The 25,222-nt window shown below is 37.3% G+C and overlaps 1 protein-coding gene across 9 annotated transcripts in view; it reads left to right on the plus strand.

Annotated features, from left to right (window-relative positions):
* THOC2 (THO complex subunit 2) overlaps window positions 1-25,222 on the plus strand; it is a 115,036-nt gene that overhangs the window by 17,666 nt on the left and 72,148 nt on the right. For 5 of the 9 annotated variants that reach the window (XM_060086259.1, XM_060086262.1, XM_060086263.1 and 2 more), the window contains exons 3-8: window positions 1,891-1,982; window positions 4,153-4,204; window positions 8,696-8,766; window positions 9,622-9,743; window positions 10,279-10,412; window positions 19,573-19,739. In XM_060086259.1, coding sequence (XP_059942242.1) covers window positions 1,891-1,982; window positions 4,153-4,204; window positions 8,696-8,766; window positions 9,622-9,743; window positions 10,279-10,412; window positions 19,573-19,739 — 638 coding nt within the window. Of the gene's footprint in view, window positions 1-1,890; window positions 1,983-4,152; window positions 4,205-8,695; window positions 8,767-9,621; window positions 9,744-10,278; window positions 10,413-19,572; window positions 19,740-22,850; window positions 22,902-25,222 lie in introns of all 9 variants that reach the window. The other 4 variants (XM_060086255.1, XM_060086258.1, XM_060086256.1 and 1 more) reach the window with 1 other exon arrangement.

Genomic DNA, 25,222 nt, shown 5'->3' on the forward strand with positions numbered 1-25,222 from the left:
TGCTTTTTAAAAAATCCTAGTTATCTGGATAACTTCAAATGGCTATTATTTGTTATAAAAGCATTTTATTAATGGAAATTGAAAGCATGAAACTGACCTCATATTCCTACCATGCTAACAGAAATTTTTCCTTTGCATTTTAGTTTTTATATAGTTTACTATAAGCATAATGAAGGCATATTTGTGAAAAAGGTAGAATATATTTAATGGATTCTTCATAAGGAATTGGGATAATCTGACTATATTTCTTTTGTGAATAATTTAATGGACAAATTTACTTCATTGTAAAATACTATTTTCATTGTTTAAAGGGAGATTGATAAAAGTTTTTATTTCTGTTATGTTCCTTTTTTGTGGCTAGTAGTAGACCAGAGGAGAAGATTTTTAAATATTTGATTTCTCTTTTAAATTTTTAGTTTTTGGCTGTGCTGCACAGCTTATAGGATCTCAGTTTCCCGACCAGGGATTGAACCCCGGCCACAGCAGTGAAAGCACCGAATCCTAACCACTAGAACACCAGGGAACTCCCAAATATTTGATTTCTTAACTTGTTATATTGCCCTGAAAGATTTTTTGATTTATTTCAAAAGTGGATTATAAATTGACTTTATTTTACATTAATGTTTTTAGAGCTACTTGTTTTCCTACTTTTTTTTTTTTTTTTTTTTTTTTTTTGCGGTACGCGGGCCTCTCACTGTTGTGGCCTCTCCCGTTGCGGAGCACAGGCTCCGGACGCTCAGGCTCAGCGGCCATGGCTCACGGGCCCAGCCGCTCCGCGGCATGTGGGATCCTCCCGGACCGGGGCATGAACCTGCGTCCCCCGCATCGGCAGGCGGACTCTCAACCACTGCGCCACCAGGGAAGCCCTGTTTTCCTACTTTTAATGAGAGGAAGGAGATAAAGATTTTAGTGTATGGGACTAAAGGAAAAGGTGGCAGAAAGGAGGTGTTCACCTGACCATTAACTCCTCCCCCCTCCCCAAATTCCTTCTCCAGGAAAGGGGGGCTATGCTAATTAATAGTGAATGAGACTACTGTACATGTGGTTGACAGTTCTCACAGGACTGATGTTTTATGTGTGTATGTACATATGTAATTACGATCAGCCCTTAGTATCTGCAGGGGATTGGTTCCAGGAGCCCCCTCTGATAGCCAAAATCCGAGGATCCTCAAGTCCCTTATATAAAATGGCAGTGTACAGTGACTAAAGTCAGCCCTCCATATCTGTGGATGCAGAACCTATGGATACAGAGGGCTGAATGTATTTTAGTTTGAATTCTGATGGAAATAGAGGAGAAAATGAGATTTTGGGGAGAAATTTCTCTGACAGTAGGATATGGGTAAAATTAAATTTTATATTTACTGCTATTCCTTATCTGTTGTCAGTGTAGCCCTGCGTTTGAATTGACTATAATCTGAATATAGTTAGAAAAATCTGTGAATCTCCTGGCGAGAAGAATGGTTAGTTTATATTCACTTGCTAGAGTTCTATGCACTCATTAAAAATAATTTCGTAGACTTTGGTAGCACGAGAAAATGCTTTTAGAAGTGTTTGTCAGGTAATCAGAATAGCAAATGATGTAAACTATGAATGCAAGTATGTAAAATATGTAGACATATAGAAAAAGATTGGAAGGAAGTGCTCAAGCAGTAGTTATGTTATAGTACTGGAATCAAGGTTAACTTTTTTCTACTCTTTAAGTATTGTGTTTTTGTGAAAATAAAAGGAAAAAATCTGCTAGGGAAAAGCATTAGAAGTATAGTTTTCTTAATCATTATTGATGTTTATAATAATTCTGAGAAGTAGGAAATACGTAGATCTTTCCCTAGAGAGTCTGCCTTTCATGTTCAAGAGACTGTGTCATTATACTCTTTCTTTTATGTTTGACAGATTTCCAGCAAGCCCTTTATGAGTTATCATACCATGTCATTAAAGGAAATCTAAAGCATGAACAGGCATCTAATGTTCTTAATGATATTAATGTAAGTATATATATGTTTTTTAAATTTGATAATTGTTACATATTTCTTTTTGCCTTTGATGGAAGGATCCCTGAAGTGTATAACTTGTGCTTCATTTTATTCACAATTATAGTAGTGAATGTTTTAAGATAATATTGGTAAGCCATTGTTGCTAGACAGAAATATAGGTATTTTAATCTTTTTCTCTGGTTGTGAGTAGAGCAGGAAATATTACGTAAGCTGGGAGGGCAAAAAAAAAAAGCTCCTATAAAAAAATAATTTAGTTAGACTGTTCTCCCAGTATAGCATAACAAGGCATTTTCTTTTGTTTGTGGTTATGTTTAGAAATTAAATATATTTAAAAACTTGAGGATTAAATTATTTTAAATTGAGGTTGTATGATTCTAATGTTTGCTTGATGCTAATTATCATGTTGTTTGTTGTTTGCTTTAGAAAATAATAACTAGACTTTTCCCTAACCTTTAAGTGGTTATTCTGTTTCACTCTTTTATTTATTAGAGAATTTAAGTTAGATTCAGACCAGATACTTTCCATGGTTGTTTGGTATTTGAATTGAAAGATGAACTCTCAAATTGTAAGGGTGTTTATTGTAAAGCAGGAGTTAAGTTTCATTTTATTACAAGTGGTGTATTATTCTATTATTATTAGGCTGGATTTTACACTTGTATAAATAAAATTATCTGCCCAGTTGAGAACAGCTTTCATAATAAGTATTATTGAGGTGGTACCTGGAGTTTCTTGATGTCAGTATGAATTTCCCCTGTGCTGCTTTAAGCTTCTGTAGCCTTTTTCTTTCTATGATTTTTGTGCTTTCCCGAGGATGGTCTTAAGGACTTTCTATGTTTAGTAGTTGTGATTTTTTTCCCCCCTCATGTTGAGATGTATTTGAGCAGTAGAGGTTCAATATGAGTTTCTCCTTTACCTCTAAACTGTCTCTATCTGATTAGCTTGTGTTGGAGTAGTCTATTTCTTCAACAACTAATATTCCATGTTTGAAAACTCTTGTCTTGCTCTATTGTTTTGGAGCACTTGCATTCAAGTAGACATAGCCAAATTTCATAGCCCTTAAGAAGAGACTAATGTCTGATTGGCAATTAAGGTTATTTCATTCTGTAAATTGGGCATCAGTATAGGTTTTAGTGTGTTAATGGAATTTGATTCTAATACTTTTCCCATTTATTGAAAATGAATAGTCCAAATGAACTTAATGTGTGTTTTGTTCTTACTTAGCTTCCCTTTCTTTGAGTCCTTAGTGATATATATACTTCTGCAGCTGGATTCTTTGTCGTGGCTAGATTCTCATAGTCCTATATTGCACTGTCCCATATCTTAGCCACAGAAACATATCTTGTCTGTCTCTTACAGCTACCAGTTTTTTCTTTAGAATTATATTTCTTTCCTTTACTCTCTGAAAGTAGGCTAATTTTAGGGTTGCTATAGTGCCAGCAAACTAATTGCAATAATTGAACTATGATCCTTACTAATGGAAAATGGCTCTAAAATTGGGTGTGGGAGTGGGAAGTCAGGAGACAAATCTAGGATAAATGCTGAAGTATTCATCCAGAAATGAGGGGAGAGTTTCGGGTCAGTTTCTCCAAAGGCTGCAAACATCAGTGCATAAAGAAAATAAAGATAGATTTTTGCTAATTATTTTCATCTTCAGAGAATCTTGAGTTATGAGACAACAGCTTGTAATTATTATTGCATTTTTTAGAGTTTTGTTCTGATAATACTATGATTTTTGCATAGATCAGTGTTGACTCAGGCCTGAGCACAACATTTAAAGTTTTAGATGAAAAATGTACCATATTTAACAGTCTTGCTTTAGGTAGGTGTAAGGTACTCCAAATTCCAGTGGTTTCTGACATGAAACTTCACTGGAAAAATGTTACTCATTTGTGTTCTTTATTATTTCCTGAGGTGCTTGTTTTAAGTTTCTTTTTTTTTTAACTCAAGTTATTTCATGGTAGACATTTAAACATTTTTTCTAACCATTATCTCCCTCTTAATTTTCTCTACATTATGAAACTTGAAAACTTTTATTATCTGTCAACATAGTGGTATTAGGGTTTTGTTTTTAAGTTTTACTGGAGTGTTATTCTGAAACCATAATAATTGCTAGTGTGCTATTCTAGTATTTACTATAAATAATTGTATTTTTTTAAATTAGGAATTTTGTGAGGATATGCCCTCCGTTCTTGCTGACGTATTCTGCATATTAGGTAGGTATTAATAGGCCTTTATTTCACCTGTAAAAAGTGCTGTTTGGTAAATTAATATACTGTATTAAATAAAATGCTTTCTTTCAAACTAAGGATTTTACAAATGTTTCTACAAATCTAGAATATATTGTTTTTTTTTACTTTATAGGGAATATATATTATAAGTCAAATGTGAGTATAATTACTATTTATAAGCTAACTTTAAATAGTTTTAGTTTATAATTCAAATAGTTTGAGTTTTTCACAATGTATCTTTATACAAAATTGAGCTAAATTAAGTCCTTTCTAGTAAAAAAGCCAGGTTTTCTGAAGTTAAGTTAGTCTGAATTATTCAGATTTTAGTAACCACATAATTAATATTATTCAATGCAGATTATCAACGAATGTCAGAATCTCAAACTTAGGATACTCAAGAGGTATTTACTTTACTATTGTACTCTTCTGATTCTTCTTAATTTTAAAGAGAGCAAGAAGAGCCAAAGTAATCAAAAGTACTTTGGTTTTGAGGATGAGAAACCAGCCTTGGAAATAGCAACTTCTCTATTTGTCCAGAATAAGTAAGAATCATGCAAGATAAGAAAGTAATATTTCTTTTACTTAGAACAAAAGGTAGTGTCCCTCCATGGGAGGCATGGATTTAAAAAATAATGTATATTACAAATTTATTTCTTTGATTTAAAATCTGAATAAAGTATCTTTGAGCACAGTTTTCCTCATCAGTCTTATGCTTTCTGTAACTTTGACCTGTTAGAAAACATTACCAAACATTATAATATTCGCTTTAAAATATGACTTATCCTCTGAGAGTTTGTCAAGCTGGAATGAATTATTTTAGCTCATTAATCTTAACTCTTAGAATTAGATAGGTTACTTAAATGTCTTACTGAGAATCCCAGATTTGATTGCAACAAATCTAAATGTCTGGTCCTTGATCCTTCAGGACGTTTAAGATTTTATAACAACAGTAAGGTTGGGAATAGGTCAAAATGTGTGTGGACCATGAGTGATAAATGAAAAGACCATTGATTGGTGACCGTATGTCCCCTTTTTGTTTTGTTTTCCTGGCGTAATTATTAATTGTGCCTTCTTTCAATCTTAAAACTATCCTGGTTTAGATGATAAAGTATTTGTTCATGCTATCTATTGGGTTGATTGACTTATGCCAACAACAAAAACCTTTTAAGCTTAATTTTTAGAGCAGGCACTAAAGATATTATATTATGTTACTAATAAATATAACACGAGACAGGTTTCAATTTAGAAAATTGTTTGTTTTTACTATAAATTTGTAAGACTTAAAGAGTGATTTGTAGGTACCATTGTGTGGAAGCTGTTGTTCATTGATAGTGTCAGGAGTACATTTTATATCTTTCTTTGGGTAATCGTCAATTATCAGCTTACTAGTAAGTTCTAGTAATTTCTTTTTTTATATTGACTTATTTTATTAGGATATATTTTCCCTTCACAGTTATTTAGTTATATAATATGAATTATTATTACAAGTCATTGCTTTTTACTAGTAACATGAATTCATGAAGATGATGTTTGGTTGCTCTTGGGAAATTTCTTTTAGCCTATCCAGTCCATTTTTACAAGCAAGATTAGCATGGCAAACTTGGAAAGAGAATTTCCCTCACCTGCCCCCTCCCTCAGGTACCCCCACCCTTGGCAGAAAAAAAATGATCCAAGGGTGACCCCATACCAAGGTAGGGGAATAGGAGTAAGAACGCAAGCTACCTCTAATAATAATGATGATGATAATTATAATGAAGATCACAGTAATAATAATGTAGGTGCCATTTTGGAGCACCTTCTGTATGTTAAGCATTTAATTTCATTTTAATCCTCACAGCAATTTCTGTAAGGTAGATATATGGATCAGAAAATCAAAGCTCAGAAAAGTGATTTTTCAAGGCCACACAACTAGTATAAGGCAGGGTTTGAACCTGGGTTTTTTTGGTTCTAGAGTCCATGATCCTTCTAGTATATCATGTTATCTTTGTAATATTTTAACAGTTATAAGAGAAATCAGTGCTGTACTTTCCTGGTTAAGATAACAATTTCCTTTAAAAGATTAATCATGTAAGGGTGAGGGGGCCTGAGAGCTATATTAACCCGAAAGGAGAGTCTGATGTGACTTGATGCACTGATGGGACCTCTGTGCTGGGTTAGGTGGTTGGTGATAGTGGGCCTAGAGTTGGAAATGGCTGAGGGCTTTTAAGGAAAATCAGAGGGAAATTAAAGAAAACTTATTAGGTGCTGATTTGGGGTTGAGGAGTCAGAAATAATGAATGAATAATGAATGATTTCATAAGTTAGAACAAAAAGAATAAAGAAAACAGGAAAAGCATAATTGGGATAATAGAACCCTATATTGATTATTGAGATAGTTTAGCCAAGAAATTTACTGAGGTACCATTAAGCATTTCCTAACATGGTCAGAGCCCAGAGAGTTAATCAGGTCCGATGGCTGAGGGGAGAGTAGACTTTACTTGAAGAGGATGAACCTGTACCCAAATGCTCTCATCTTGGGGACTTTGGAGGTAGATCTTAGGGACTATAAGGCCTTTGAGGGTAGATAGATATTGGTTAAAAGAATAGGCCCACTTTAGTCCTGACCCCTCAAGATTAGTATCCTTGAAGTTCTAGGCTGAGGAGGGACCAGAAGACTAGATAATGAGGAGACAACTAGGAGTCCCTGGAAGGGATTGTTGAGATACACACAGATTAAAAGTCTTATTGATAGATTGAGATTGTACTGCAATTTACATTGTATAAATTACACCCCGAAATTCCCTTAATATGCTTGAGCTGACTGTGTGCTTAGCTGTAGTGGCCAGAATATTGGGAGATGGCACTGTCCAAGAAGGAAAAGTAGAGAAGGCCCCGGAAAATATGGATGTGTTTAATGATAGGTCCTCTTCTCTTTTGATTCTTAGTGATGGCAGTAGAAAGTAAACTGAAGCAAAGCAGTTGTAGGATGTCTGTCTGGGGGAGCCCTAGAACTCTTAGAGGGCAATTTTTATTACATCACTAAAATCGGTGCCTTTTTCTATAGCACATTCTAAATATGAATTGACTTTAAAAATAAGGTAATGGTGTGTAATCAGTTAAAACAGTAATCCTGAGATCAATTTTGTAATCCTGCTAATCCTGGTTGAAGTTTTTGATGCTTAGCATTTAGAGCTAATTGTTTATTTCCTCTATACTTTAGATCAGAAAATTGTTTGACAAATTTTTTGAATAATGTACTGAAACTCAAGGAGGTCTCAGTTTTTTCTTTTCTTTTTTTTTTTTTTTTTTGGCGGTACGCGGGCCTCTCACTGTTGTGGCCTCTCCCGTTGCGGAGCACAGGCTCCGGACACACAGGCTCAGCGGCCATGGCTCACGGGCCCAGCCACTCCACGGCATGTGGGATCTTCCTGGACCGGGGCACGAACCCGTGTCCCCTGCATTGGCAGGTGGACTCTCAACCACTGAGCCACCAGGGAAGCCCGGAGGTCTCAGTTTTTTAAAAAAATATTTCAGTAGGAAGAAAATGAAAATCTTGAGTGAAGTTTTGTTTGCTGACTAGAATTGTAATTCAAAATAGGATGTTAAAAATATCTTTTAATACAGTTTTCATAGAGTTGGTGACCAAGTAGCTTGGTTAGAACATGGTACCAAGGTGGCCAAAGTCAAGGGTTTGATCTTCATGAGTAATAGGATCTTTAGTATTAGAAGAGATCTTCGTTGTCACCCAGTTCAGCTTTTTACCTTAGCATCTCTGACATGTGGTTGTTTAAACTTTGCTTGAATGTTTCCCTTTTTTTTTTTGGCCGTGCTGTGTGGCTTGTGGGATCTTAGTTCCCCAACTAGGGATTGAACCCTGGCCCTTGGCAGTGAAAGCGCCAAGTCCTAACCACTGGACCGCCAGGGAATTCCCAAATGTTTCCTTTTTTTTTTTTTTTTTTTTTTTTTTTTTTTTTGTGGTACGTGGGCCTCTCACTGTTGTGGCTTCTCCCGTTGCGGAGCACAGGCTCCGGACGCGCAGGCTCAGCGGCCATGGCTCACGAGCCCAGCCGCTCCGCGGCCTGGGGGATCTTCCCAGACCGGGGCACGAACCCGTGTCCCCTGCATCGGCAGGCGGACTCTCAACCACTGCGCCACCAGGGAAGCCCTGTTTCCATTTTTGAAAACAGTATTTTTTGGAAGCTTTGTTGTTTGCGGTGCCTTAGCACATAGCTCCATAATCAACTTACCATTTTATGGATATGCCATTGGTCACAAGGTCAGTTTTTCAGTAGCAGGAGAAATTCTAAGTATTTATAAATCTTTACATATTCATATGCACATGAAGGACTGCTTATGCTTACCACAGTTTAAATTTTTCCCCAAATTCAGAATGAGGAGTTTTAAATTTAGCTAGTTTTAAAGAAAACAGGTATCTTATTATAGTTCTGGAGTCTAGAAAAATCAAACTTTCATCTTTCTTTTTCTTCATCATTATAGATACTGAGACAAATTGTTTAGAAGAAAAAAGCAAGAGAGACTCTTTTACACAATTGGTATTAGCATGTTTGGTAAGTTTAAAAAAATACTTTCCATTTCTAAATTTTATGTGGAATGATTATAATCACAGATAATCATGTTAATGGAGGAGGATATTGACATTCAGTTGACTATTCATTATAAGGTGAGATTTGGGTTTTGAAATGGAATGCTTTGTAAAATTGAAATGGCATGAAATAGGCATGCTACCATATCACTTAAACTATCTATGCATAGAAAACATTTGGTGATATTCCTGACCTAGTAAGTTCCTAACTAAGGAAAAGGTAAGCATCTATCAAGTGAGTAGAAATGATATGGACAGCTTTTAAACTGAACAATTTTTCATAAACTATTAGGCAAGGAGAAAAAGAATGGAGGTAGTTTAAAAATAATTAATTTTAGAGCTCATCATAATCATTGTCTAGCAAACCATTTTATGTTCATAAATTTAAAACCAAGGAGGAATGCCATTGCTCAGACCTGGAGGAATGTCCTTGTCTTTGCTGCAAGGACAGACAATAGAATTTGACTTAAACAGTAGAAACCAAAGAAGGCTGAAATGCTGCATTATCTTAAAGGAAATTCAGTTGACAGACTCAATTTTAATCAGAATTACATCTGTAGTTCTTGTCATTTGTAGGTTGTGTACAGCATGGCATATAATTTTTAGTGAATTTTTAAAAAGCTGTATGTTTCAGTACTTGGAGAGTCATCATTTTTGCTAGATTGAAGTTCCAAGCCTTTTTATAAAGTTGTTGATGTATATATATATAAGGTGATTTTAATATTCTTATTTGGGAAAATAATTTTGAATATGTTTTAAGATTGTGAATGCATAGTTGGAATGCTGAGGAGTAAATGGCCTTTAATATTTTTTAATACAGTATTTAGTTTCAGACACAGTTCTAAAGGAACGCTTGGATCCAGAAACATTGGAATCGTTAGGGCTTATCAAACAATCACAGCAATTCAATCAAAAGTCAGTTAAAATCAAGACAAAACTCTTGTAAGTACACGTATTTTTATGTTGCAGATCAAGTACCTGAGCATGTTTTTTAGTTCTCATGTTGAATACTAGAAGTTTCTAAAGGCGTTTTCAAGATTTTTGTTGTTGTTGCTGTTAGCATGTGTCTTTTCCTTTTAAGAGCAGCCTACGGTTATTGAGTCAGCAGTGAACTTTACCTGTGTGAAACCAATGTTAATTTTTTTCCGTGTTAGAAGTTAAAATTATATTCAATGCTTTTATTACTACCAATAAAATAATTTACAACTGTGGCTTTAAGGTATATTCTTATCAATGATGGAAATAGTGTTATGTTATTAGCGATATCCTTTCCTTGTGTAATTAACATTGGGGTGTCCTTTAAGAATCACTGTTATTTTCTATCCTAAAAGGTAGACAAAGAGGTAAACTTTCAACAACTGTTCTTATGATTGTTTTATATAAGAGAGTAAGAAAATTCAGTGAGAAGAATACAATACTCTTATGCAAGCTTGTTAATTGAAATTAATTTTATCTGCTTTATGATGTTTAATTTCAGTTATAAGCAGCAAAAATTTAATTTGTTAAGAGAAGAAAATGAAGGTTATGCCAAGCTGATTGCTGAATTGGGGCAAGATTTATCTGGAAATATTACTAGTGATTTGATCTTAGAAAATATCAAATCTTTAATAGGTAAGACGTATATCTATATATACTATGTGTTACTAAGATAAATTTTTTTAACTGTTGAAGAATATCCATAAAGACAAAACTAGTGCATTCCCTATAGTTTTTTGTTTTTAAATTAAGAAATGAGAGAAGTGTCTAGCTTGTACTTTTAAGTAATAAAAAAATTTGGGATGATATTTATAAGAAATCTTTTTGTTACTCTTACCTTTGTGTTTGTATTAGTTTCTGCTCTGTAGTATTTCTATCTTTAATTTTTAAGTATTTTCCAATAATTTTATGGAGGGCAGAAAATAAGTAAGCAAACGTGAAACTGTAATAAAATCTTCGGTGACCTCTTGAAACGTGGAGATGTTTAGTTCTTTTGAACTTGATTTTAAAAATACCGAGCAACTTTGATACACATTTTATTTTATCTTTACAACAGTCTGTTAAAGTAAGTGCAGATGTTGTAAAAGTGTAACAAATCGGAAAGTGTTACTTTCCCTACCTTTTAAATAGAATTTCTTTAGCATTGTTCTTTTTATTTGCATTGAGCATTTGGAGGAAATAGTTGGCTTCTATAGAAAGGAGGAATGAATGATAGAAAAATAGGGTACTCCTGATTTTTCAAGAATGGAAAGAGTTTTTGCTCTTTGTTAGGTGTTATGCTATCTCAGGGAAGATTTTGCAGCACCTAGATGTCTTAAGTTTTGAGACCTGTTGGAAAAGTCATATTTGCTGCTTCACTGGTTATATTTTAGAGGATGCTTATGCTCAATTCTCAGTTCTTTCTCTGCTTTTGAAATTTATGGATGAGAAAGAGAGAGGAGGTGTCCCAATCCTTATCCCCCTTCTCCAGTGGGGACCCAGATAAAACCAGATTTACTACAGTAATTTTTGTTTTTAGCTTAAGCTTTTGGTGGCCAACAGGTATAGAGGTAAGGAGCTTTTAGTTTAAATTTACCCTTTTCTTTGAAGTAAGTCTAGTTCTGGCAGCTGATTTAGTCTCTTTGCTACTTTCTTCCATTGTCAAATTAACACCAAGACTGGCAGCCCCTTAAGGCTGCAGGGCTCTTGCTTACCTGTGTAGCAGTGACCCATTAAAAAAAAAAATCCTCCTGTAGGGTTTCCTTTCTGTTCTTTCTAGGGAAGGCTCTACATTTTTCCTGCAGAATTTTGATCTAGTTTGAGATGTTTGTCAGTACTGCCTTGCTATAAGTTTGTCTTTCCTTATATCCTGCCATGTACTCTCTTAAGGTGGTATTCCCCACAAAAAAATTCTCTGCTGTATAAGGTCCTCACTTTTTTTTTTTTTTTTACTTTATCTGCTTATTTGTTGACATCTCTTGTCTGTCCTTGTTTCTTCTATTTTTTTTTTGTCCTTGTGAGTTTATACTTTTTTAGTCCTTTGTTATTTTGGGAACATTTCTAAGAGGGATTTTCTTGAAAGTGTGCTTTTATCTAACTGGGAAAAATGTATGCTGTGTACTTTCTTTTCTTGAACTTTGTCCCCATAGAGAACAGGTTATGTTACTGTCTCTGAAGAACAGTGTGACAGTCACAACTGCAAGCTCATAACTCACATGGATATTCCATGAGTATAAACAATTTGATTTCTTGGGCTAAACCTCTGTTCTAGTCCGTCAGGTGTACTGCAAAGCACGTTAGCCCAGAAACACTCAAATGCCACCTCTGCAGTGTAGCCTTATATGGCCACCCCTCACCCCGACACTCTCTGTGGTTCACTGTCTTTCTTTTGAGCACTTAACACCATATAATGTGCACCGTATTTTATGCCACACCCCCACTGGAATGTAAGTAAGCTCCATGAGGACAAGGGTTTTTGTCTGTTTTGTTTAGTACCTCTAACCTCAGTGCCTGGTATGTAGGTGCTGGATAAATACTCATCGAAAAACGAATGAATGTTTCCCCCTTTCTAGTAGAGTTTATAGTGATTCTTAGCCTCTTTTCCCTGACATGGAGGATTTGAGAAAGTTCATCTCCCTGGCTTAGTGTTTGTTTCTCTTTGGCTAGCTGATTCCCTCCTCCCCCCATTGTCTGCGAAAGGGGTTTTTCATTGACATTAAAGTTGAGGTTAAGACTTCAATTCCAGTGAGTACTCACTCTTTAAGAGTTAGAATTTATCAGATTCCCCCTCAGTGCAGACGTCAGGTAGGCCTTGTCTCATCTGTCGAGAGCAGTTCACTAACATAGCATCCTGCTTTTCATGGCATCTTTGGATGAGTTTCCTTTTGTTTATTCCCATTGCTTTCTCTTTAGGAGTAACCTAGACAGATAATACCTTATACAGAGCTATCTCAGGTCTGATCTCCTTCACTAGCCATTGGCAGAACTGATATCTGGTTTGGGAGGCATGCATTTTTTTTTTTTTTTTTTTTTGTGGTACGCGGGCCTCTCACTGTTGTGGCCTCTCCCGTTGCGGAGCACAGGCTCCGGACGCGCAGGCTCAGCGGCCATGGCTCACGGGCCCAGCCGCTCCGCGGCATATGGGATCCTCCCAGATCGGGGCACGAACCCGTATCCCCTGCATCGGCAGGCGGACTCTCAACCACTGCGCCACCAGGGAGGCCCTGGGAGGCATGCATTTTTTAAAAATAAATTTATTTATTTATTTGGCTGCATTGGGTCTTCGTTGCTACACGTGGGCTTTCTCTAGTTGTGTCGAGCAGGGGCTACTCTTTGTTGCGGTGCACGGGCTTCTCATTGCAGTGGCTTCTCTTGTTGTGGAGCCAGGGCTCTAGGCTCGCAGGCTTCAGTAGTTGTGGCACGTGGGCTCAGTAGTTGTGGCTTGTGGGCTCTCTAGAGCTCAGGCTCAGTAGTTGTGGCACATGGGCTTAGTTGTTCTGCAGCATGTGGGATCTTCCTGGACCAGGACTCGAACCTGCGTTCCCTGCATTGGCAGGCAGATTCTTTTTTTTTTTTTTTTTTTCTTTTTGCGGTATGTGGGCCTCTCACTGTTGTGGCCTCTCCCGTTGCGGAGCACAGGCTCCGGATGCGCAGGCCCAGCGGCCATGGCTCACGGGCCCAGCCGCTCCGCGGCATATGGGATCCTCCCAGACCGGGGCACGAACCCGTATCCCCTGCATCGGCAGGCGGACTCTTAACCACTTGCGCCACCAGGGAGGCCCGGCAGGCAGATTCTTAACCACTGTGCCACCAGGGAAGTCCCGAGGCATGCATTTTAGATACACTTATATTTCAGGGTACTTGGTCTGATCAGGAGAAATCCCTATTTATCATTCTATAGTTAAAAGGTAGTCATTTGCTCCCTAAAAGATTCTGGTACATCAAAATGTTTATGTCCTAAATATAATAAACAGTATATCCTATCAGATAGCCTTGGGCTGTTTACTGCAAGAAAGCAAGGAATAGGAACCATTATGAGTCTGCCTGGTGTTTGTCTGACAGTAAGCTTGAAAAACTTAACAGGAATGGATAGTGATTATTAGTCCCTTGAGCTGCCATATCATAGATGCCTCACAAATGATCCCTGCATCAAGGTGGCAAAAAGCATCTTTTAGAAATTAGAGGAAAGGATATCAGAGGTGGACTCTTTGGCCGTGCCACGTGGCTTGTGGGATCTTAGTTCCCTGACCAGGGATTGAACCTGGGCCCTTGGCAGTGAAGGTGCGGAGTCCTAACCACCGGACCGCAGGGAATTCCCAAAGATGGACTCCTTTGATTGCTGAACTAAACTATAAGCACTCTACTCTTCTGAATGCCCTTCAAAAAAGTAATAGCTAGGTGTTCTTTTCTTTCTTCTAAATTAGTGGTCAGCAAACCTTTTCTGTAAAGGATGCGATAGTAAATATTTTTTTCCTTTGTGGGTCATGTGGTTTTTGTTGCAGCTACTCACTTTTGCCATTGTAGTGTGAGAGCAGCCATGGACAACATGTAAATAAATGTGTGTCTGTGTTCCAGCACAACTTTATTTACAAACATCAAATGGATTTGACCCATAGGCCATGGTATGCTGATCGCTGCTCTAAATCAGAAGTTCTGGCTAAAAATTAGTCATGGAGCTAGCTTACTTGAGTTTGTTTGTTTATTTATTTATTTATTTATTTAGCTGGCTGTGCTGGGTCTTAGTTGCAACATGTGGGATCGTTGCCACATGCAGGATCTTTGTTGTCGTGTGTGGGATCTTTAGTTACGGCATGCGGGCTCTTAGTTGTGGCATGTGGGATCTAGTTCCCTGAGCAGGGATCGAACCCGGGTCCCCTGCATCGGGAGCACGGAGTCTTATCCACTGGACCGTCAGGGAAGTTCTGAGTTTGGTTTTGGAGACTGAAAATGGTTCTTCCTGGTTTTGGGTTTAGTGGTCCAGGATCTTTTTGGCCTTGGCTCTCTGATCCTTTCCTTCTCACCCAGAATCAGAGCCCTCTTCACCAAACCTCAGGACCTTCATTTGTCGCCTGGTGTCCAAGATTGTAGATTTGGCTGGAGATGGGGAAGGGTGGGGTGAGCGTCTCTCCTCCTTCAGTCTCACAAGTCCTCTTGGTTGCTTGTTAAGTGACCAGAGAAACATTAAAAACAAAATAAAATCCCAAGTCAAATGATTTTATTCTTTGGTAGATTATGGGACATTTAATCTCTTTGACTACATTATCTTGAGTGTACTTAGCATTTTGTCTTTGGCTCAGTATGGATATAAGAGCCATTAAGCCTTGAAGCTTCTTATCTTTTTGTCATCTATGGGAAACCAGTTGACTGCTTCCTTTTCCTAAGGTTTTGCTTTATTGGAGTTTCTTTACTATACACTAGTTATGAAGAAGTTGTTTATCTCTACTATGAAAAAGAAGACAGCAATTGGTGTTCTCAAGCATAGTTGTTTTTACAGTTATACTTCTATTTTGTTGGGTGCATTTCTCTGCATCTTGGCTCTCTGGTTCTTGCCTTGAGATGTGCAGTTTTTTGCAAATACTATTTTTTAGAAATAGTCTAGCATAAGTTATTAGCCTGTTTTAGTCCATTTAGGCTTCTGTAACAAAATACCACAGACTGGGGGGCTTATAAACAACAGAAACGTACTTCTCACAGCTTTGGGGGCTGGAAGTCCAAGATCAGGGTGCCAGAATGGTTGGGTTCTCATGAGGGCCCTCTTCCAGGTTGCAGACTGCTAACTTGTATCCTCACATGGTAGAAGGGGCAACGGAGCTCTCTTTTTAAAGGGCATTAATCTGATTCATGAGACTATGCTCTTATGACCTATTTACCTTCCAAAGGCCCCACGTCCTAATACCATCACACTGGGCATTAGAATTTCAACATATGAATTTTGGGGGTACAAAAAACATCGAGACCATGGTATAGCCTGTTTCTAAAGTAATTCTACATGCCAGAGCCAGGTCATGTCCTTTTGTTCAAAACATGGTTTTTCTTTGTCTTGTAAGGTTTATTCTGTCAGGACATGATGGTTGACACTATCATTCTGTTTTCTTGTCTGAAATGTACAGGCTGGACATCTCTCCAAGTCATGTTTACAATATTACCTTGGCCTTTTTGTTTCTGTTAAGAATCTCAATTTGACCTATTCCTAAAAGAACCATTGTCACTTTTATCATATTTTTGGCCTCTAGTTGCAATTACTTGCTCTAATATACTGGCCATCTTGTCCATCTTTGGGGAGCCTTCAGTTACTTTTCAATGCATTTTTTCAAAGATGATATCATCCAAAAGGTGTGAACTCTCCTCAAGGGTAGGGAAGGCATTTTATTAATCTCTGTATCACAAGCACCTGGCACTTAGTGGGTGGTTATTTTATGTTTATTTAAATGAAGGAATAAATCCATGGCCATTACAAGTCCACCATTTAAAAATGTTTCCGCTTCCGATATGGTTCCCTGTTTGTTCCTCAAAAGGCATGTGTGTGTGTATATTCCTTAATGTAGCTGGTGGTAGAGGTAGGGAGCTAGGCTTATGATCTATCTCAAGATCACATGACTGTTGATGCTTGGGCTGGATAAAAGCCTTTTTTAAGATGTTTGAGCACAAGAGTGTCTGTTCTACCACAGCTGCCATTAGAAAAAAATTATTTTGGACATTTCAAGCTTACTTATTGTTACTAAAATCTTGTATGTGAAATAGCTTAACTGTTATTTAGCAAATCTCTAAGGTTTCAAAAATGGTTTTCTAAGTCCTTGGTTTGGCTACTTTTTCCATATTATGTAGCATAGGTCATTCCAACTGATTGGACTAACTTATGGCACCTGAGACATATAATAGAAAATTCCTAAGCCAGTTTTTCTTTTGTGAAAGATACAAAGGTTGTTATCTATTATAAATAAAAGTTGCATCCTTTTTGTGTAGGTTACTACCTTAAATTGCCTCTAGAAAGAAATTGGTAGTTAGTTGACTGTACAGATCACTGTTAAAATAGCCTTCATGGAATAATACTGTTTAAACAAAACATAATGTCAATGGTTCATATTGTAGCACATTGAAAATATAAACTTTAAAGCAATGTGAATGAAACACATTTCCATGTAACATGTTGCTGTTGTAGTCCTTATTCACAAGTTTTGTGGATGTAGCATAATGGGTAATTATAAGCCAGCCATTTTTTCAAAAGTATATTCAGTGTATTTTTTGTCCTCTCTGACAGAGTAGAGCATTATTCATTTTTATTTAGTTGATTGAACTTTTATATTTATTAAATATAGGAGCAGTTATAAGGTTGGAGAATTTGCTAGATCCTACTTCCATAATCTGTTGTCAGTGACTTTTTTTTTCAGCTTTATCTAGGCATAATTGATATACAATAAAATGTGCATGTTTGAAGTGTACAGTTTGAGTTTTAACACATGTATACACCTGTGAAAACATCATCACAATCTAGATAATGCACATTTCTATCACTCCCCGCCCAGTTTCCTCTTGCCCATTTGTATTTCATTCCCCCCCGTACTTTCTCTTTTCTCCTCCCCAGGTAATCAATGATCTGCTTTCTAAACTATAGATTAGTTTGCATTTTCTATAATTCTTTTATAAATGAAATCATATAGTGAGTTTTTTTTGGGTCTGGCTTACTTCATTCAGCATAATTATTTTGTAATTCATCCATGTTGTTGCTTGTATTGGTAGTTCTTTCCTTGTTATTGTTGAGTAGTATTCCACTGTATATTCTACAATTATACTGTACTACAGTTTGTTTATCCATTCACATGTTGATGGATATTTCAGTGTCCTATTATAAATAAAGCTGCTGTGAGTATCTGTGTACAAGTCTTTGTATGGACATAGACATTTTTTCTCTTGAGGTAAATACCTAGGAATGAAATGGCTGGGTCATATGGTGGGTGTTAAGTTTAACTTTTAAGGAAACTGCCAATTTTACAAAGCAGTCATACTGTTTTACATTTTATATTTCCACCAGCAGCATTTAAAAATTCCAGTTGCTATTTTGGAGTCACTTGTACATTCATAAGCCATACTTTTTGGGGTGCAAGGACAGGCAAAACTATTTAGAAGTTTTCTTCCCAGAACTTTAGGTAAACATCTCTTTGGAGAATTTATGAAAGTCTGGAGCTCTTTTCAGTAAGAGATGATCACTGCGTTGGTCCTTTCTTTCCTTAGTATGAGAGAAATGGAAGAAAATGTATTCTTAACTTTGCGTTTCATAAAAAGAGGAAAGAAATACTTCTTGTATTTGGAGAGTTTGGTTTTCTAAGTGATTGCTAAGATACTGCAAATTAGACATTAGTTTTATAGCATTTAATATACTTAAGTGTGGAGATAATAGAAGTAACTCTGGAAATCATTAATAGGATATATAAGAATTTTCTTTGAAAAATCCTCTAAGTCATCCATAAGGTATAGTGTTTAGACCTAACATCTCTCCCTAAGTTAACACAGTTGTTCTTTTTCCTCCACCGTTAGAAGAAATCAGTGTTTATTTGCTTGCCCCAGATGAAGTGGTTAGCTTGCATTTAAGGGCTATGCCTAATGAAAAATACGTAATTAAAAATAGTAGAATTCCATTCAGCTTGATGCACAAGGCATGAGGGAACTGATATAAACTGAGGGAACAGCCGATTGATGTGCTCACTCCGGGTCATAAGCATACATTATTTTGAGAGGAATGGTGGGTGGAATTGACTATATCATTTAAATTCTCTCTTTTGTTTATTTTGCTGTGTGTAAATCGTTGCATTCTCAAATTAAATGCACATATGATGTGACTGTGCTATAATGTAATTATGGTAACAGCTGAAGCTGAATGCAAATAGAGGTAATAATGTATTAAGAGTAGGGTGGCTGATAGGAATGTTTATTAAATTCATGTCTATTGGCCCTTTTTAGCTTACCCTAGGAGATTAGCAAGGATAAGTAGCCATTGGTACCTATTAAGTGCTTCTTTCCTTTCCCTTTCCTGTTCTACCTAGATTGTTTTCTTACTTCTCTGTTTGCTTGTGTTTTGTCCCTAGCTCCTTGTATTCTCATCATTTTAGTATTAGCAGTATACCTGTTTTCCTTTAGAATGCTGCCCAAAACTATGAATGTACAACTACATTTTGTAGTTTTGTTGTATATGTAAGATAAATTAAAAAATGATTATAAAAATCATGCTCTACTTTCATGAACCTGAACTTTTAACTCATTTGTCAACATTCCAAACACTTCTGCATAAAACATAAAAAAACCTTTAGTTGCCTAACTTATAAGATATATTGTTTGATTTTCATATTTTGCTAAGAATTAAAAATGTGAATCTCCTTCACTAGCGTGAGTAGTCAAGAACTGATGAGATGATGTGGCATAGAAGAAATTTCACTTGACTTAGTGTCACAGGTCCTGGGCTCCAGCCTAAGCCCTGTCATTAACCCACTTTGCAATCCTGGGCAAGTCATATTTCTCATCTGTAACATGTGGGGAGTACCGTGATGACCTTGAAAATTATGAAGATTTCCCTCTGGGGCAGGGGAAGCAAACTTGTAAAAGAGGGAAGAGATATGGGAACAGATGTATATGTATAACTGATTCACTTTGTTATAAAGCAGAAACTAATACACCATTGTGAAGCAATTATACTCCAATAAAGTTGTAAGAAAAAAGTTGTTTTTAAAAACATTTTTATTTTATGTATGTTGTCCCTGAAGGTTAATGGCTTTTCTAAAAATTATGTATAATCACTTTTGAATTTGTGTATATCCATCTGTTGCAGGATGCTTTAATCTGGATCCCAATAGAGTTCTGGATGTCATTTTAGAAGTGTTTGAATGCAGGCCAGAACACGATGACTTCTTTATATCTTTATTAGAATCTTACATGAGTATGTGTGAACCGCAAACACTGTGTCATATTCTTGGGTTCAAATTCAAGTTTTACCAGGTAAAGAAAAATATGTGTGTGTGTGTGTGTGTGTGTGTGTGTGTGTATGTATGTTAATTTTGTGATTTTACATGTAAAATTTAATTTGAATTTTATTTCTTAACGACTGGTTTCAGCTCAGCCATTCTAGCAGAGGGGATAGAAAAAACTACATTAGTGGTATGAATGATGTGATGTGAAAGCCTAGAAGAAAGCATAATATATTTTTGCCTTGAGAGAGATGGAGTCAGGGAAGACTTCACAGAGAGAACCTTTTTTAAACCTGGTCCTTGAAGGATGAGTAGGAGTTTGTTGAGGGTTGTCTGTGCAGAAGTAACAAATAGTGTGTCAGTGAAGACGTGGCAGTATGAATGTACGTAACATATTGAAGAAATGGTACATAGTCTCATGTGGCTGGATTGTAAGATGTGGGGAAAAGAAGGGATAGGAAGTGAGGTTGGAAAGGTTGGCACAACTTTAGATTGTCAAGGGCCTTGAACACTGTACTGAGTTAGAATTTTATTGTACAGGTAGTTACCATTGGAATTTTTTATGGATGTGGATAAATTCTTGAGACGTATCTTACATCATTTTTCACTTAAACCACTACAGTAGTTATCTTGCAAATCTATGCCTCTGATTATTTCTCTTTCAATCCACCTTTCATATTATTACTATTGTTACATTCTGAAAGAGATCTAATTGACTCACTGCTTAAAAACCTTTGCCTGCAGGATGAAATTCAGACTTTTAAATGTGGCAGAAAAGGCTCTTCACCATCTAGTGCCATTCTTTCTTTCTAGCCTCATCTTTAATGATTTTTTCCCTCAAACCTCATATTCTAGTCATATTCAGTTACTAGCCATTTCCTGAACTTAGGTAGGGGCATTGCTATGTATAGACCTCTGTTTACATGCAGTTCTTTATAACTAGAAAACTGTTCTTACCCACCCCCTCTCGCCTATCTTTTCTTCATCTTGTAAACTCTTATTTATTCTTTAAGATCAAGTGCTACTTGCGTTGTAAAGTTTTGGTGGGCACTTCACCCATGCATAATTAGTCACTTCTTAAACTCTGTTCTCATAAAACTTGACACAGGCTTCTAGCACTTATCAGGTTATATAGAATAAACTATGTCTGTCTCCTTTGCTAGATTGTTAGTCATTTAGGATGGTCTATATTTTACTAATTTCTCTGGATTAATTTATTGCTTAGCCTATGGTAAATGTTCACTAATTACTACAAATGAGTGATCTATGTTTTAGGAAGATAACTCTCTTGATAGCATGGAGGATTTTAATGTAATAAGGCCTCTGTTGCCTTTTTGATATAGCTTTCCTAATTTGTCTACATGCCTGGGATATTCAACTAGTCAAGAAGTACTCATTTATTGAGTTTTTAGGGTATGTTGTTGCTTTGCTAAGCACTGAGGCTACTCTGGTAAAGAGTGTCTATTCCTGTCCTCTGGAGCTCAAGTTCAGGATAGTAAGACAGTTTTCTTTTAGGATTCTCAAATATATACCACCTACTGCCTTTGCTTATCTTCAGTTTTCCATTTTTCTGGAATGCTCCAGAAGAGAAATTAGATCAGAACTAAAAGCATATAGCTTTTTGATACCAAACAAGATGAATGGCAGGGTTTTGGGGCAAGAGCATTTCACCTTGGTTCAAAAATTAGTGATGGCAGACGTTCCTATTCCTACCAGTAGCCAGGGAGTCTGCTCTTAGTACAGAGAAAGAGAAGTTCAAGTGTTTCATCACATTTTAAGAGGCACCTTGATTGTTTTGGGTTTGAGAACATGAAGCCAACTGCTGAAGTGACAGGGTAGCTGAAATTTAACTTGGGCACGATTAATTAGAATATAGGTTAGGGCTTTGGAGACGGAGGTTTTCAGAGCATATTGCAGTGAATATGGATGACCTACTGCTTAATATCAAGTATTGTTAGTTGAATGTGAGTTTCAGAATTAAAAATTTTAATGTGAAAATATTCCTCATATTGGTAACACTTTTTGAGCTGAATTAAAATATCCATGGGGGTTGACCAATGTTAGAATGATCCTTTTTTTAGTAGATAATGGGGCCTTTGTCTTATATAAGAAATACCCAACCAAGAAACATTTGATTTAGAAATGACCTATTATTGGAAAGAGTAACCCTTGTATTGCTCTGTATAACAGCATTCCCTTATTTCTCTTGCCTGAGCTATCTTATTTTGAGAATATGCAGTCTTAAGGACCACTGCGGGCAGGGGAAGAAATGTCAGGGCTTTTAGATAATTTGTGGTCTTGGGAGGTAAAGTAGGAAAAGCCATGAAAATAAAAAACTGCTTAGGGCATGTAACCTGGGGAATTGGCTCCTAGGCGTGTATGCTCACCCTGTGTATTGGTCCCTTGCCTAACTCCACTCCCCCCTCCCCATCACTACCTGAAAATGTTTACTCCCACTGACCATAACCCATGTTTTCACCAGTTGGAAATTATTTGGATCAACAGGCTTCTTTTAATTTTTTTCCTTAATGCTTAGGACTTCTAGGCAAAGGTAATTATTTCTGCTATGAAGTCAGTGAGAGTGATTTTAATTCTGGTTTCAACCTGGGGTCAGCTATACTGGATGTTCTGACTTGGAAGGGTGGTACAGATGTAAACAGTTTTAGGGCACATGACCAATTTGGAAAATTGGGCAAGTATGTCTGTTTGATTCTCCTAACAGGGATTGCTACAATAGAGGGTTTAGGGACAGCATGAAGGTCAGCACAAAGGGCAGGAAGAAAGGAGTACTAGAAAGTATGAGGATATTTAAAGACAAACTTGGCTGGAGTTGTCTTGCCACAGGAAAGAGGAAGGAGATGATGACTCTCACCCTTGATTTCTGGATTCAAAACACAGTAATAGTAGTAATAGTACCATGGTCAGTCACCGTTATAACCCAAAATTTATTCATTTAAGAAATATTGACTGAGTACCTCTTATGTGCCAAGTAGAGTGTTGTGGGTAGGAATCAGGAATTCAGTTTTGGGCATGTTAAGTTTGACATACCTGTTAAAGATTTAGATATCCAAGTGGAGATGTTGAGTAAATAACTGGATATTTGTTTTTTTTTTTTATAAACTTATTTATTTGTTTATTTTAGTTTTGGCTGCATTGGGTCTTCGTTGCTGCGTGCTGGCTTTCTCTAGTTGCGGTGAGCGGGGGCTACTCTTCACTGCGGTGCGTGGGCTTCTCATTACGGTGGCTTCTCTTGTTGCGGAGCATGGGCTCTAGGCACACGGGCTTCAGTAGCTGTGGCTCGCGGGCTCTAGAGCACAGGCTCAGTAGTTGTGGCGCACAGGCTTAGTTGCTCCGCGGCATGTGGGATCTTCCCGGACCAGGGCTTGAACCCGTGTCCCCTGCATTGCAGGCAGATTCTTAACCACTGTGCCACCAGGGAAGTCCCAATAACTGGATATTTGGATCTGGTGTTCTAGAGAAAGGACTGGGCTAGAAATAGAAATGTGGGTGCCAAAAGCACATAGATGATATTTAAAGTTGTGATACTGGATGAAATCATCAAGTTAGATATAGAGACATAAGAGAACCAAGGGCTGAGCCTTGGGGCACTCCGATGTTAAAGGGCCTGGGAGAAGAGGAGGAACCAGCAAAGGAGGTATAGAAGGAACACATACATATAAGGAAAGAGGAAAACAAAAAGAATATAGCATCTTGGAAGCTAAATGGAAGAAGGAATGATCAATTCTGTTAAATATCTCTGATAGGTCATTTAAGATGAGGACTAAAAAATGGTCATTTGATTTATCAGCAGGGAGGTCAGAACTAGCCATATTTGTAGAGTTTAGGTGGTGTTAAAAGAGAATGGGGGGAGAGGTATTGGAGACAATGAGAACAGACAGCTGTGTGAAAGAGTTGCTACAAAGAGGCACAGACAAATGGGGTGATAGCTGGTAGAGGAAGTGAACTCAAGATTTTTTTTTGAAGATGGGAGAGATAATACATTTATATGCTGATGGGAATGATTGAATAGAAAGGAAAACTGGTGATGTAGGAGAAAGAGGAGAGAATTATTGGATCAGTGTTCTTGAGTAGGATAGAGAGAATGCAGTTTATGGCATAAGTGATGGATGGAGTTTAAATAGCATAGAGAATTCATCTGTAATAACAGGTGGAAAGGCAGCATATGTGGGTACAGTTGTTGGTAGGTGGGTAGATCTGATGGTGAGAATTTATAGAAGTCCTATTGATTGCTCCAGTTTTCGTGCTGAAATAGAAAGCAAGGTCATCAACTGAGAGAGAGGATGAGAAAGGAGGTATTGGAGCTTAGGAGAGAAAGTAGGAAATAGTTGTGTAAGAGTGTGGGAGAGTGAATGGACAAGAGGAATAGAGTATGATTGGCCAGCAGCATTAAGGACCCACTTAAGGGGGGATATGTGAAATTAGCACTTTGAGGAGTTGTAGCTATTGGTAATATTAAAGTTCAGGATATGGAGTGAATGGCTGAGATAGGGTACAGGAGATCTTTGGAAGAGTGGAATTCAAGGAACTGAGAGACCACGATGATGGAAGAATCACTAACGTGTATTTGAAAATCTCCAAAAATTAAGAAAGGAATAGAGTTGGGGAAAGTGACAGTGAATCAGAAGCTAAGATCATTCATTGCCAAGTGAAGGACAGTGACCCAGGAGTCCACAGATGACAACAATGGGACATAACTAAAAGTGGCAGAGTAGAGAACTCCAGAGCTCTGTCCCTTCATGAAAACAACTAATGAACTGGCAAAAAACTGAATCGACTTTTACAGAACTCTGGAATTTAGTAAAAACTTAAAACAACTAAGGAAAGGTTTGGTGAAGAAAGAAGCTGCTGTTTGGGGTGAGAGAGCACTGTGATATTTTAAATTGCCTGCCTACTATCCCTCACACCCAGATTGATGGTGGCTGTGAAGATAGAAGCGTGCACTCCTAGTACAGATTGCTAATGCCAGAGGATATAAAGAATTGTTTTCAAAGAATTCAGCCTGTCTGGCTGCTACCTGAAGGACTGGTGCAAGGGCCTGTCTTTTTTTTTTTGCCTGATTGGGAGCATCCCTAGGGCTGGGGTGGCTTTTGCCAAAAACATTTGAAGACACAACTATTGACTTTAGCAGTCTGGAGTAAGAGACAACAGTCAGACAAGCAATAGAGAGACTGAAAGCCTGGGAAGGAAGAAGTTGGATAAGGAGATACACAGGGGAATAAGGGCTTTAGGAAAGTTCCTGTATGTACCACGGAATCAGAAAAAAAAAAGGCCAAGCACATGCCCAGAACTGGATGCATGCTCAGGAAAGGGCTGAGAAGACCCTAAGCTTTTTCCTCTGGCTGGCCTTCGGGCTCTACACAAGCAGGAAGTGAAGACTAAGGCAGAATTGTAAATGGCCCAGCTAAGTGTTGAGGAGTGCCCTAACATAGAGCCAATGTGCAAAGACTGGAAGAGTATTTTTTTCTTTTTTCTCTTCAGGCCTTTAAGAAATGC

This window comes from Mesoplodon densirostris, chromosome X (genome assembly GCF_025265405.1).
Source record: "Mesoplodon densirostris isolate mMesDen1 chromosome X, mMesDen1 primary haplotype, whole genome shotgun sequence".
NCBI classification, from domain to species: domain Eukaryota; kingdom Metazoa; phylum Chordata; class Mammalia; order Artiodactyla; family Ziphiidae; genus Mesoplodon; species Mesoplodon densirostris.